General features: G+C 46.7%; 1 protein-coding gene across 2 annotated transcripts in view; it reads left to right on the plus strand.

The window, feature by feature from the left end:
* Positions 1-14,919, plus strand: part of SCP2 (sterol carrier protein 2) — a 76,124-nt gene that overhangs the window by 32,382 nt on the left and 28,823 nt on the right. Inside the window, exons 9-12 of one of the 2 annotated variants that reach the window (XM_027838243.1) lie at positions 672-822; positions 2,171-2,318; positions 3,068-3,175; positions 5,224-5,297. In XM_027838243.1, the coding sequence (XP_027694044.1) occupies positions 672-822; positions 2,171-2,318; positions 3,068-3,175; positions 5,224-5,249 (433 nt within the window). In that variant the 3' untranslated portion in view covers positions 5,250-5,297. Of the gene's footprint in view, positions 1-671; positions 823-2,170; positions 2,319-3,067; positions 3,176-5,223; positions 5,298-14,104; positions 14,271-14,919 lie in introns of those variants that run through there. The other variant, XM_027838242.1, reaches the window with a different exon arrangement.

Below are 14,919 nucleotides of genomic sequence, written 5' to 3' on the forward strand. Positions count from 1 at the left end.
GGCCTACCCACTTCCTTGCTTGAAACCCCCCTTGAAAGGAAACTGCAGTGTGAGCATCCAGCCCCTCACCATTGGGTTCCAGTGAATCCCCCCAGCTGTAGCCTGCTCTGAGATTCTAGGCTGTTTTAGTGAGGTCTCTGGGAGGGGCTGGCAGTTATGGAGGCAGGCTCTTCGTGGCTCCAGGTGTGGATGCGTGACAGTCCTGGGCAGCTGCCCTTGACCACAAAGCAATCAGAGACACCTGCAGGACCTTTGTTGGGTGTTCGTCCCCCTCCATCGAAGGGACGTTTGTGGTGGAAGGTGTCTTCTCCATAGTTGTCCCATGTAATGGGTGATAGAGACAGGATAGACCAGTGAGACCCCCAAGTGAGGCCTACACCTCCTAGTTGCTTCATAGAGCTTTCAGTTTTTAACACTTTCCTAGAAATGTGAGAAATAGTGTGTTTTCTTCTCTGTGTTTCCCTGGGGCCCACCAGTTCAAAGCAGGAATAGAATAAGGGAGAGGGGGCTAGAAGCCCAGGGCCTGGATCCTCCAGTCTGTAGAAGCCACTTGGGGGGGTGCCAGGAACTGGCTGGACCAGAATGGATAGGCATTATTCTCTTTGTCCCAGGGTGAAACCTAAGACCTAATCGTGGTCTGTGAGGAAATGATGATTTTTGCTTTTTCTCAGTCCCACTTCTGATGGTGCAGCCGCAGCGATTTTGGCAAATGAATCATTTGTAATTAAGCATAACCTGCAATCCAGAGCTGTGGAGATTGTGGCCCAGGAGATGGTAACAGACTTCACAAGCACTTTCAAAGACGACAGCATGATTAAAGTGGTATGCCTGAAGTTCTGCGTTTTCCTCTACTTCACTTCACAAATCATAGCAACTCTTAGGGTGGAAGGGGACCCTGGAGACTTCCCTGTACCCAGCCAGAATCTCCACCAGCTTTTGCTTGGAGGCCTCCAGGGAGGGTGGAGCCCCTTCCCTCTTGGACATCTCTGATGTCTGTTCCGTCTAGTCTGAATCTTTCTCTCCCCCTACCCTGGTTTTGAGCTCTTTCCTCTGGGGCCAAGCAGAACAAGTGGGAACTTCTGGTCTTTCTTCACATGGTCACCCTTCAGGTACTTGAAGGCAGCCTTTCTGTTCCCCCTTAGACCTTCTCTTTTGAGAAGTACTCAGTGGTTTTGTGTGTGTGTGTGTGTGTGTGTGTGTGTGTGTGTGTATACATTCTTTGCATTATCTGTCATTACACACCTATTTTCTCTTGTTAATCTGGTTGTTAAATTAACATGCAAAATCAGTGAGGCATTGTGGGCAGAGTGTTGACTATGGGCTCAGGGAGTCTTTCTTCTGGCACGTGCTAACTTTGTGACCCTGAGAAAGCCTCCTACCCTTTCAGGTGCCAAGCCAGCTCTGGAATGTTATCAGATCTAGACAAGTGGCTGAAGTCCATTGATGGAGAGAGTTTTGATACCAGGAGTTCCCTACACCAGTAAAATCATAGACCTGCCTGAAAAAAAAAATCCCCAAATTAACCTACATGGTTACCAGCTCATTGGCAAACCCCAGGGCTTCTGGGCAGTAAATGGGAAAATGTCCAGTCAAACAAGGTTATTCTTCACTGGGCTGGATCACTAGATGCTGCTTAGAAGGGCAGAGGTTAATTAAGCACATCCCACGTAAATTGTCCTCACCAACATTGTTTTATAATCACATTGTTAATCTCTTGTAACCAAACGCTGCCTTAGAAGTGTAAAACTTGACTCTGGCATCGTTGGGCCTTGGGACTCCCTGGACACTATGATGTTGTGGTCAGTTAGTGACGGGCAGGATATGTCTGTACATGGAAGCAGAGATTAGTTGGCTATTAGTGTATTATTCAGGAGACCCAAGGTGTGTTTTAGAAGCTGCTCTCTAGTAGATACTTTATAAAGGCTTGTGAGGGTCTAAGGCAGGGGTGGGGCCTCTGCCTAGAGACAGAGTCTTTGGGTTGTCTGTCTGTAAGTGGGTGGGTGGATGCCTCCCTGAGCACTGTAAGTGATGCATTTGCCTGTCCTCAGGTGTGGTCGATCCTCTGCTGGCAGGGCCATGTACAAGTTAACCAGGAGCTGTATTTCTGTAAATAATTTTTGCTGAAGCCACCCCTTTTTCACGCTGTTAATTTGTTTCCTTTTGGCTTCAGGTCGGCTTTGACTTGAGTAAAGAAGCAGCCAGAAGGTGCTATGAAAAGTCCGGTCTGAAGCCGAAGGATGTCAGTGTTATTGAACTTCACGACTGTTTCTCTGCGAATGAGCTCATCACTTATGAAGCTCTGGGATTATGTGCTGAAGGTACAAGCAGTGCCCGTGCCTTTCAGGGCTCTGTGCCCAGGGAAGGTGAATGGGACATCAGAGGACGGGGATAGCTTGTGTCTGTGTGGTGCTGTAAGGTTTACAGAGGGCAAGACAAATACGGTCTCATCTGAACCTCACAGCCTTGGGGAGTCAGTGTTATTATTAACCATTTTAGAGAGGAGGAAACTGAGGCAGGCAATGGTTAAGTGACTTGGCCAGGGTCACACAACTAGTAAGTGTCTTCTGCTTCTAAAGTCGTCGACACGTCTTCTGGCACTTTGTATCGGCTGACAGGAAGCCCAGGGCCTGCTGGGCTGGTTTGTGATGGGTCCCTCCCTTCTCTCAGGGAGCCATCTCATATCACAAATAATCAAACACAAGAAGAGGAAGAAGAGAAACCGTCCGTAAAACCAATCAGCACTTTGAAACAATTTGGCAGGAGGCGCAGCGTTCCTCACCAGGGACCCTGACCTCATGCAAAGGGCAGGGGGACTTTTTCTCTTTCTTTCTCTTCTTGCGTCTTGACAGTTTCCCAGCATCCGATTTGGTTTGTCTCGCGGTGGTGATTCTTTCCACGTACGGTATTATACCAGTTCATAGAATTCTTTCCATGTCCCTCTATCAGAATTGTTTTTAATTTGTATCGACATGAAATGTTTGCCTCAATAAATTTCCATCCGTCACATTGAACTTAAGAAGCGTGTCTGGTGTGAGTTTCAGTTTTATTTTTGACCTTTATTTTTCAGGAAAGGCAGGAGAGCTGATTGATAGAGGAGACAATACTTACGGAGGAAAGTGGGTCATAAACCCTAGCGGTGGATTGATTTCCAAGGGCCACCCCCTTGGGGCTACAGGTAATCCCAATACAGGTTTTATACTTCCTAGTCTCAGGTTTGTGCATTAAATGGGGTGGTTCTGGGATTAGTTTGAACGGAAATGTGTCTTCTCTGGGCTCAGATGGTGCTTCCAGAGCAAGGATTCCTCCCTTTCTTTGTGTCTTGGATCCCTTGGGCAGTCAGTCTGTGGGAGCCTGTGGCCTCTTCTCAGAGCAGTGTTTATAAGTGCATCAGATAAAATCCGTAGGACTGCAAAGGAAACGAGTTGTGTCGAAGTACTGTTTTCCACATGTCCAGAGGCTTGAGTTTATGGGCCCTTGAGAGAGAAGACCCTGGGTGTTCTCCCTGGTGTCTGCCCCTCCTGCTCTGCTGAAGAGGCCCTTTGCAGAGTCACAGATCCTGTCCTTCTCTCTAAATCCCGAGGTTTCACCCACATCCTCCTGCCTCCCTTCTTTGTCTCCTTGACTTCTCTGCACTGTTTGGCGTTGTTACCCCCTGGGCCTCCTCGATAGCCTCTCATCTCTTGGCTTCCATGGCGCCGCACCCTCATGATTCTCTTCCTGCCCTTCTAACCACTTCCCTCCTGGTCTTTCAGCTTCTTTCTGCCCCTTTAACATGGATTTCCACTGAGGTTCTGGCCTCCCTCCTTCTCTGTCAGTGCCCTAATCATGTCTGCTCCTCTGACGTCAGTGAGTGTCTCTATGCAGCGGGCTCCCAGAGTTCTCTGGCCAGGTTCAAACTGCCCAGGGCTCCTGGGTTACATTCCCACTCACCTGTGCCGAGCTGCCTTCCTTGGATCATACCCTTGTGCCTAGTGAAGACAATTCGTAATATTTGCCCCCCAAATCACTCTGGGAGCTTTCATGCCACTGCCTCACACCTGGACTCTTCTTATCACCTTTCCTTTGTTGGATATAGTCACTGACTGCCCTCAGAAGGCTAAAAAAAAAAAAAGCACAGAGGGGATTTAGTTCAATTCCACAAACATTGACTAATCTCTTACTGGTTTTGATTGACTGTGTAGGGCACTGGTGGTGCAGGGCACGGGCGATGCACGAAAGGAGCAAGGGGCGTCTTCTGCCTTTAGTAAGAGGAGTACATGGGAGGCTCTGACTCCAGTTATGTTGTAATGAGGGCCTCAGAGAGGCCCAGATGGGGGCAGGAGGATTGAGGAGGTGGTGAATCACCTCAAGCTGCAGTCACAGTTGGGCCACGAGATCAGGGGCAGATTGCAGCAGGTGCAGATGTGGAGAGAGACCACGTCAGACCTTGGGTGGTCATTTAATCTGCATTCCTGGCTGTGGATAGGACTAGATAGAAATCATTTTTGCCAGATGAGAGCCTGCCCTTTTATCAAGAGATAAGGAAGAGAATTCCCATCATTCCATTGCTTGAGTCTTCACGGAGAGTTGATTCTTCTTGAGTCTCTGGGCAGGTATCTAGTGATGGTGCTGCCCTTTTGGGGGAGACCGTGGAAACCCCGATGAGTTGAGTTAAGTCATCTGAAAAGGGCTGACAGTTGCTGGAAAGTAAATGTTTATATGTCATATATTGACAATTTGGCCACATTTCAGGGACATCTGATATGTGACCAGTGACTGGAGTGTCATCTAAAACAGAATTTAGATTCCTAGAAAATGGCCTGGGATGATGACCTCTGAGGTGTTGTTCCACTGGCTACTTAGAACAACACATGACAGGAGGGTTCTGAGAGAATCCGAAAATTAAGCTCACAAGGGCTTCCAAGCATACAGCAGGAAGATGGGATGGTTGGGAGCAAAGGGACAGGGTGTGGAGCTGGTGTCTGGACCTGAATGGGCTCAGTGTAGGCGTGAGGTCAGACCAGTTTGGTAGGAGCTAAAAATTTCCGTAGAATTAGCTTTAAAAATGTGCTGCCTGGCTCTGCAAGATGTACCTACCTGCTTTGATACTGTCCAATTAGGGCAAATGGGTGTAAGTGCTTAAATTATGTATTTTCTGCTTAATTGCCAGTTTACAATGTGAATTTGGAAATGTTTTTTGAATAAACATTTGTTGAACTAAACTGACCAATTTTACTTCTTCAGCTATGGAAGAGTCAACAAGCATATAAGGAAAGGCAGAAACAGTCTTTGCTCTGAGAACTCGCAGTAGAATGGAGGTATCGCCATACCCCCAAGATATGACTGAATAGATGGACGGCATCTGAGTAGAAAGGGACAAGGAAAAGACATAGATGTTTTTACTTGAGTGAGAATTTTCTTCAATTTGACCCAGGAAACTGAGAAGTCACAGTAAATCTGCTGATCTTTACAAATGTTAATGGAGTGGTTTTGGAAGTGTTACCAATTTTGGGGTCTTTTCAAGGCTGCTTAAAACCTTCCTGTTTTTCAGTCCTTTCCAGCTATAAAGTTTTGTGATCTCTGAATTAGGATTGGGGTGCTATTTTTTGCCCCGGCCAAAAAGGGCTGGAAAAAAGTGATAGAGGGCATTAAGGCGAGGCTAAGGAGGTGTTGGGGAGAGGTTTTTGATTAGAGGAAGGGTGTAATTGTAGTGATATATTAGAAAGATTACCTGGGATATATTAGAGAAGGAAGAGACCAGAGGCAGCCAAACTAGTTAGTTTGCTGCCTAGTCGAGGTAAGTAGACTGGGAGATTTTAATTAAGTTGATTGCTGCAAGGGAAGGGACAGATAGAAGATATACTTAGATATACTTAGCAGAACTTGACCACAGATTGAATGATGACGCAGAGGGAGGGGTCAGAGGTGGCTTCACAGTTACCATCTTGGGTGACTGGGAGGGTGGTTTCACCGTCAACAGAAATGCAGAATTTAGGGGCAGGGACTGTTTGTTTGTTTTTTTGAGGGGGAGGAATATAAATTTAGTTGCAGTCATATTGAGTTTTAGGTGCTGGGGAGGCTGGGGAGATTTCTAGCCAGTGGTAGGAAACAGGGGACTAGAGCTATAGGCAGAACTGGTGTTGGAGATGAATATGTAGGAGACATTTATAGAGAGGTGATGAAGTCACAGGGTAAGTCAGCAAGCATTCGTTAAGTGCTCACTATGTGCTGGGCCCTGTGCTAAAGGAGGGATGCAAAGACAGGATCACATAGGATGAGAGAGGTGGGCATACCTGAGAGATGGAGTCTAACCCTTGACACTTCTGTGTTCAGTTGTGCCTCCTGGAATCCCTGGGTTTCTTCAAGACTCAGATCTAATGCCACCTTCTGGATGAGACCCATCCTGGTCCTTCCATCTGCTGCTAATGTCTCCTCCCTTCCAAGGCCCAGAGTCAGGAAGACTCATCTTCCTGAGCTCAAATCCAGCCTCAGACACTTACGAGCTGTGTGACCCTGGGCAAGTCACTTCGCCTTGTTTGCCTCAGTTCCTTATCAGTGAAATGAGCTGGAGAAGGAAATGGCACACCACTCCAGAATCTCTGCCAAGAAAACCCCAAATGGGGTCACAGAGAGTCAGACACTACTGAAGGGACTGAACAACGAAATGCATCTTATAGGTATCTGTACGTGCTACTGAATTACAGTGGAAGCTTTTTGAGGGCAGAGATTGCTTCAGTCTGGCCTTTGGATCCCTAATGCTGATCAGAGAGCCTACTAGCACAGGGTGAGAGCTCAGTCAATGCTTGTTTGACTGATTAAAGTGCATTCTGACATTAGGTTTCATTCTGGGCAACACATTTTAGGAAACACATTAATATACTGGGCAACACCCAGAGGCTGTGGAAGGGCTTCAAGGTCAGGAGAGAAGGAGCAATGGAAGTGGCTGAGGATGTTTGATTTACCTGAAGTGTAGATCGGGGACAGGACAGATATTGTCAGGCATTTGCAGGGCTATCGTGGGCAAAGAGGATGACCTTTGTTCTGCCTGGCACCAGTGGGCCAAGCAAGAGCAAAGTGTGGGTTGAGAAGAGTGAATGGGTCTTTTTTTTAGGGACTTAGGGTTAGATTTCGGGTAAGGATGATAGATAAGGTGGAGAGACAGAATCCACTTTGGATTCCCCAAAAAGAGTTTTTTGATTTGAAAATCTTTTGAATTGAGACATTCATTATTTGAACACTTTGGGTTATCCAACTGTCTGCTAACTTTTCTAAGGAATTCAGCAGAATATAAATACTGGTCCTGCTTATCTTTCTCACGGTTACATGCCTCACTCCTGAAAGCTGGACTTCGTTGCCCAGATTGGCTGTGATCTCGATCTCTTATCACACCTTGTTTTGCAGTTCTCTAATGCACTTTTCATGCAGTGCATGTTGTCCATATTTAAGTTTGATCATCTCACTGGTCTATTTGGTGTAGAACATAGAGTTCTTAGAGCTAGGGCAGCGTGCGTTCTCCTGGGGGATATAGTAATAACAAAATAATAACTTGGATTTGGATCGAGCTTCAAAACTTGCATGCTGCTTTCCTTGGAATGACCCTCCAGGGGAAGCAGCGTGTTATTGTCCTCTTTTTACAAAAGAGGAAGCCGAGACTGTGAGCTGACTTATTCACATAGTGAGGGTCTGGCCACCTGACTTCAGTCCCAGAGTTTGGTGCCATGCTGTGGCTCACGTCCACAGATAGAGAAGCATGCCGCAGGGGTAAAGCACAGATTAAAGATCTCCAGAAAAGGAAATTCAGTGAATGGGGGGATCAGGGAAGGCTTCTCAGAGGAGGCAGCATCTGAGCTAGCTGCGAAGGAAGGTAAGGATTCTGAAAGGCCAGGAGAAGGAGGGGGGAAGTAGTTCCAGGAATGGAGGAAGGACCAGGGCCTGCATGGATCAAGGAGACGCTTGTCAGGTTTGGGGAGCAGCCAGCGTGGCTGAGTGCCAAGGGGAGGACTGAACTCTGCCAGGGGCATGGCTGGTCCAGTCCCTTTCTCTCTCCTGATTAATCTTAAGCACCCTCTGCCTTCGTCCAAACGGCCTCAGGGAAGGATGGAGGCTTAGTTCATTTCAGAAGGGTTTTGTGTATAACCTGGGGGAAAGTCAGCACCTTGAACTTATTTGCAGTGCAGTGTAAATGTCTGAGGCAAGCATGATAGCACCTACCTGGCAGGGTTGTTGTGAGGGTCAAATGAAACAATATTTGTAAAGCATTAGCATAGTGGCACATAACAAGCACTATATAAATATTAACTATTATCATCATTATTATTAATAACATGTTCTCATCTCTCCCATTAGCTTGTTGTCCTTCCTGTCAGCTCATTTCCATTAGGAATTCTTTCATTCTTTGTACTTGTATCCCCAATGCCTCGCACATGGTAGGTGCTTAATAAATCCTTGTGAATTGGTTGATTGATGTGAGAACTTGTGGCGACTTCTATGTTTGATCTGAAGAAGCCTCCTTAGGATTTTTGGGGCTTGGTCTCTGTGCCATGTCTGACCGTTGCTTTAAACTGGAAACAGACTTCCTTGTTTGCCCCCCTTTAATAGAGAAGTTTTAAGAAGCGATTGAATAAAAGTGTTGGTTTCCATGAGAGAGGGAGCATGTTCCAGATGAAAGGTTCAGATTGCACAATTTAATGTTCTAGTTGAGCAACAGATGGATTGCATACAATTGAATGCCCTTAAAATACTTAGCACAATGTGATTTGATCTCCTTAATGTGTCATGAGGCTTGGGAGTTAGCTTTTTCTTACACAACACATGTTCAAATGAGATGATTTTGGTCCAGAGCCTTCATGACCTTCGCATCTGATCTCGATATCTTAAATAAATAGAAAAAACACTTAAACATGGTTAAAAATTGACATCGGCCTTCAGCTTACTTCCGTGGCTATGTTTAATATACTTTTGGGGTGAGGGAGATCAGATTTGGCAAAATTGGTTTATCTTTGTTAATGGAATAATAACTTTGCAGAATAATCAACTGGCTAATGTTAAAGTATTTTGGGGGCTAAAATAAAGTTATCCATCTGCTTGCAACTAATTTATGTAACGGTAAACATAAATTCCACTTGGAAATATCTGGGAGATTGATTTTTAGGCCTGACCAGTCAAGTTACTTAGAAATAAATGTACAATAGTAATATTACTGCTAAAAAAAATGACCCCTAAGTTACATAAAACTTTTAACTTGGCTAAGAGCTAAGAGCTGGCACTGATTAAGCCTGTAGAAATAGAAAACTGGCTAACTTGAAGTCTAGTTAGCTCTCAGCATGGGACTTATTACAATGAATTTTCAATGATAGGCTTTTTCTCATCAGCTCTCATGCAATGAATTCTTGGGGAAGCAAGCTAATTTTTGATCTTCAATCTTATTTTAATATGAATGTTTGAAACATTTCCTTTTGATGATATCACAGCATTGAGGCTGGAGGGACTTCTTTCTAGAGGCCATCAAGGCCATTCGGTACAGGAACAAAAATCCCCACTCAGAAACACCCCAGGGGCCACCCTCCTTTGCTGGAGCCCTGGGTGGGAGGCAGGCTGTCTCTCTCTGGGCCGTTTTCTCCTCAGCTCCGTCTGTCGCTCCTTCTCTGCTGACCTTGAAGCCCTTCCACAGTCTCCTTGCTCCGGGTGTTCCACGGCCTCTGGGTGTTGCCTAGTATATTAATGTGTTTCCTAAAATATGTTGCCCAGAATGAAACCCAATGTTAGAATAATATATTTGGGTCTTAGATTTAGAACTAGTAGAGACTTTAGAGGCAATATAATTGAAGCCTTCACTTTTCTGGGGAGGAAACAGAGCCAGAGAGGTGACTTGCTGAGGGTTCTGTAGGCTGTAAGTGGCAGAGCAGGCCTCTCCATTTGTTCTGGCCAGTGTCACCTTCCTAAGCCTGCACTCGATGCTTTTCTTGCTTTAATAGAAATGCATTTTGGCTGCCATATCGGTGTTGACTCATACTGAGCTTACAGTCTTATCCAATCCCAGATTTTTTTCAGGTGAACTCCTGGCTCTCCAAGGCTCCCCTACCTTATCTTTGTGAAATTGATTTTTGGAACCCAAACCTCAGACTTTAAAATGATCCTTGTTGAATTTTGCCTTATTAGATTCAGCCCACGGTGCTCCGGCCTGTTAAGATCTTTTTAGATATGGACTCTGTTGTCTGTCAACTTCATTGGCTTTTCTTCTTTCTTCATCCAAGCTGTTGATAAAAAGTTAGAAAGCACAGGGCCAAGAATAAGGTCCTGGAGCATTCAATAAAGACTGACCTTAATGACTCCTCTTGGGATCTAGTATTTCAGCCAGTTTTGAGCCCACCTACTCGAACTATCATCTAGCCCCCACCTTTCTCTCTTTTCCTCAGAAATATCATGAGAGACTTTGTCAGAGGCTTTGCTCAAGTCTGGGTAAGCAGTGTGTGCAGCATTACTCTGATCTCCAAGCCTAGTAACCCTGTCACTAAAGAACATTAGGGTAAATTGGTTTATCTTTGGTTGATTAAGCTGTATTGGCTCTTAATGGTCATTGCTGCCTTTTCTCCATGTTTACTAATCAGATTTTAAATAATACATTTTAGAATCTTGTCATGAGATGAAGTCAAACTCATTGGTCTGTAGTCAGTATTTTAAAAAATAAACTCAGAAATGCACGAGGAAGGTTAATCTGCTAAAAAATTATGTTGTACATTCCAAAACAAAATTTTGCTGCTATAGTGATGATCATGTTGGACATGATGGATCTGCTTGGATTTTCTGTGGCATCTAAAGACTAAATCTTCCTCTACTCAGCCCCAGGCTATCTTGTTGAAGGGACTGAACAGTAAAATGTTGGTAGAACTGAGGAGTCTGATTTTATACTTCCATCATCCTGGTCCAGTCCTTCTTTGCCTCATCTGGAATATTGCAGTCACCTCCTAGCCTGTGAAGGCCCAGGTTTCCTCAAATACACCAGATTAAGTTTCCTAATTCACAACTGTGGTCACATCACTGTGCTGCTTCCAAATTTCTTCTTGTTTCTCACTCCCTAAAAGCTAGATTCCACAGTCCTGGTATTTGAGATTTTGGGTTCTTAGCCCTGGGGTCTGTGGGTAGCTTGAGAAGGGCTTCCCCAGAATGAGTACCCATGGAGCTCAGGACACAAAGAAGTGAAGAAACTCTGCTCCAGATCCAACCAGGCTTTCCAGTCCTAATTCATAGCCCCTTCTTTCATCTCCTGTGAGCTCCAGCCAGACAAACACAGTACAACTTGGCTGTCCCCAGATAGGTCCTCCATATCACCTCCCTCTGTGCCCTTGCCTATACCTACAGCATTCTTCCACTTTGCCACTGTGAATGAAGGGATGAAGAAGCATTTACTAGCACCTACTATGTGCTAGGCCATGTGTCAAGCAACATTGTTCCTCTCTTTAAGGGCTTACATTCTAGTGGGGAAGAGAACAAACACATTTAGGAGGGAGGAGAGAGCTGGGAAGTGGTTGGAGGGAGGCATGGTTTGGACATGGTTAGAAAGAAGTCTGGTAGCTTTTTTTTTCCAGGCAAGACTGGTGAAATCTCACCTCTCAGAACCCATGGTCCCAGGGCTGGGGGCTGACCCATTTCCTTCTGGTGAAATTCTGCCCTTTAAGACCTGGGCCAAATACTTTGTCCAGGAATCTTTCCTGATCCACCCTACTCAGAAATGATTTTTCTTCTTTGAACTCTTCTAGCTCTGTTTATATCTCTCTTTTATACCTATTCCGTTCTGCCTTGATTTATGGTTTTGGGCATCTTCTCTTTCCTACTAAGCTCCTGGAAGGTATGTCCTGTTTATCTTTGTACCCCGCATAACACCCTCACACAGGCCATTGAAGAGAAGTAGGTAGCTATTCAGTCATTGTTTTGTGAGGGATGATTTTTTTTTTTGGACCCGACCTGTGATTTTCCTCAGTGTAGGGAGCCTCAGGTGAAGAACTTCCCCTACCAAGTCAGGGTATTATCTTGACCCTATGACTTGCCCAGGGTCACATGGCCAGTAGGTGTAAGAGGCCTGATTCAAACTTAAGTTTTCTGACGCTGAGGCCAGCTCTTTATCTACTACACCATGCTTCTGGAATGGATATTGACAATAAGAAAGAAAATTGAGTGGTAGAGTATAACATTTTTTACAATTTATCCATTCTTTTCCATTAATTAGATAATAGGATTAGATTGAGCCAAATAAAGAACCTTTCTCATTTATAAGGGTAGCTACCAGGTTTTGACAGCATTTCTCCTCCTCCTCCCCCAGGCTTAGGGTGAAAAAAGCTATTTCATGAGGGTGATTATGTAATGAAATAAAAACAAAAGGCAACTTGTTATGAAGTCCTTTGTGTTTGAGTAACTGAATGTGGGGATTTCTTTGTAAGTGGATTTCTGAGGTCAGCTTTTGATTTCTGTTGTTCCCAGAGGTTAGAGCTCTGAAGGAAACTCTCCTTTACCCAGAAACCTTCTTGGAGAGCAAAGCCTGGGAAAGGTGGGAGGGAATGAATAAACGATGAAAAAGCTGAAGGAACTACATTTCCCGCCTGCTGTCAGCTTCTGTAAGAGAAAAATGACAAGGCAATAAAGGATTTATTGTTTAAATAAAAACACCTTCCCAGATATAGCACAGGACCCGTGTGGATTTGGAGTGATCTGCCTGTGTTGAAAGCACTCTGTGATAATGTTTTGTTGGTGATGAATGAGATGAAGAGAGTCAGTCATTATCAGGGACTGTATGTCTGGTGGCCTGTTAGGCAGTGAGTCACTGCCACATCATCTGTCTTTGAGGAGTCGGACCCCTGGAGCAGAGGTTAAGGTCAACACTAAGTGAAAAGGAAGGATGAAGACTGTGCAGTTAACTGTAGTTCCCGTCTGACTTATTCAAATGAGCCACTGGCAGAGAAATTGGGAGATGGGTCAAGGAGAAAGTGGGATTCTGATCCTCACCATTTTCTGCATATTTCGTAGGTTCCTAGATCCTTCCATAGAGCTGTAAAGAAACTTGGAGCTCACCTAGGCCTTGTTTTATAGATGAAGGAAGTGAGGTCCAAAGAGGGGAATTAATAAGTCCTCCTCCCACTGTAACAGCAGAATACTTGCTCCCTCAGGCTCAAGTCTCCTCTCTTTCAAATTGATCCTCTTAAATAGCCAAATGGATAGCTCTGAGGCACAGATCTGACCATATCACTCCTCTACTCTGAGTGGTTCTTTGCTTCCTCTGGGATAAACTACAGGCTCCTCTGTTTGGCATTTCAAGCCCTTCCTGTTCTGGCACCAATCTGTTTGCTGACTGATTGTTGTAGGAGGTGGTACTTGATTAAGCTTTGAAAGCAGCTAAGGATTCTAAAAAGAGGTGAAGAGCTAGTGCCTTAGAGGCACGGGGCACAGCCAGTGCAAAGCCGTGCAAAGCCATGCGTTGAGTCAGGGAAAATATGCAAGGGTACCAGTAAGCAGGCCAAATTTAGGCATCATGTAGACTCCACACCGTAGACAGCAGAGGAATAGTAATTTGGAATCAATTTGGAAATGGATTGGTGACCACTGTGTGGAAGCTCGCCTGGAGCGGGGTGAGACTGGAGGCAGGCAGAACCCCGTCAGCAGCTAGTCCAGGTGTGAGATGATGAGGGCCTGCACCAGGGTGAGGGGGCAGTGTCAGAAGAGGAGGAGGCATATTGGAGAGATGCTGCAGAGGTGAAATTGACAAGAGATGCTGCGGGGGGTGGGGTGTGTAATAGACAAGAGATGGGAGGGTGTATGAAATAGACAGGCCTTGACAACGCTTGGATATGGCGGGGCGGAGAGTGAGGAGTCCAGGATAACTCCTAGGTTGTGAGCCCGAGGGACTGGGGCGGGGGGAAGTTGGAGAGTGTTGCCCGGGGCACTGGTGGCGAACCCGGGCTGCGCTGTGGCCAGGAGCTCCTCTGGCTCTGGGGGTCGGCCCTCAACTTAGCTTGTGGGCTTCTGCTCTCGCGCACGCGCTCTTCGCTCGCTCGCTCCCGGCGTGACTGGTCGGGCCTGGCTGACGGCGCGCTCGCTCGCGCGTGCGCGCTCTGTGTCTCTGTGCTTGACTCGGCAGGCCTGGCGCAGTGCGCGGAGCTCTGCTGGCAGCTACGCGGGGAGGCGGGCCCGAGGCAGGTTCCGGGAGCGAAGGTGGCGCTGCAGCATAACCTGGGCCTTGGCGGAGCCGCGGTCGTGACACTCTACAGGATGGGCTTCCCCGACAACGCTGCGGTGGCCGGCAGGTGAGGCGGGGGCACGGGACGGGGCGGGACCCTGCGGGGCGCCTCCCTCGGGCCGAGGCGGCACCCTCGCCCCCGGACTCGCCTGCGTGGGGCGGCCGGACAATGGGCCTCCTACCGCCGGCGTGCAACAGTTAAGCACCTGCTGTGTACCGGGTGCTGGCGGGCAGGCCCGGGAGCCCTGGAGAGGAGGGGGCATGGGAGGGCTTGGATCGGCCGAGCCGGCCGTAGTTCTGGGCTGGGGTGCGGACACTGAGCAGGGAGAAGGAGGTTTTGGAGGTGGTGTCCGGCCATCCCCCCATCGATGAATGGTGAAAAGACGGGGGCTGGCAGTTTTCAGAGGAAGAAACCCCAACCATCGTCGGCCATGTGAAATGCTCTGGGTCACTGCTAATTGGCCAAGTTGACATGAAAATGACAAATGCTGGTGGGGCTGTGGGATATCAGGTGCATCAGTTCATGGTTGGCGGAGCTGTCAACTAGCCCACCCATTCTGGAAAGCAATTTTCTTTTTTTGTTTTGTTTTTGTAGGCAATGGGGTTAAGTGACTTGCCCAAGGTCACACAACTAGTGTCAAGTGTCTGAGGTCACATTGGAACCCAGGTCTTCCTGACTCCAGGGTCAGTGCTCTGTCCACTGCACCACCTACCTG

Source organism: Vombatus ursinus, unplaced genomic scaffold (assembly GCF_900497805.2).
Source record: "Vombatus ursinus unplaced genomic scaffold, bare-nosed wombat genome assembly UNPS02014825.1, whole genome shotgun sequence".
NCBI classification, from domain to species: domain Eukaryota; kingdom Metazoa; phylum Chordata; class Mammalia; order Diprotodontia; family Vombatidae; genus Vombatus; species Vombatus ursinus.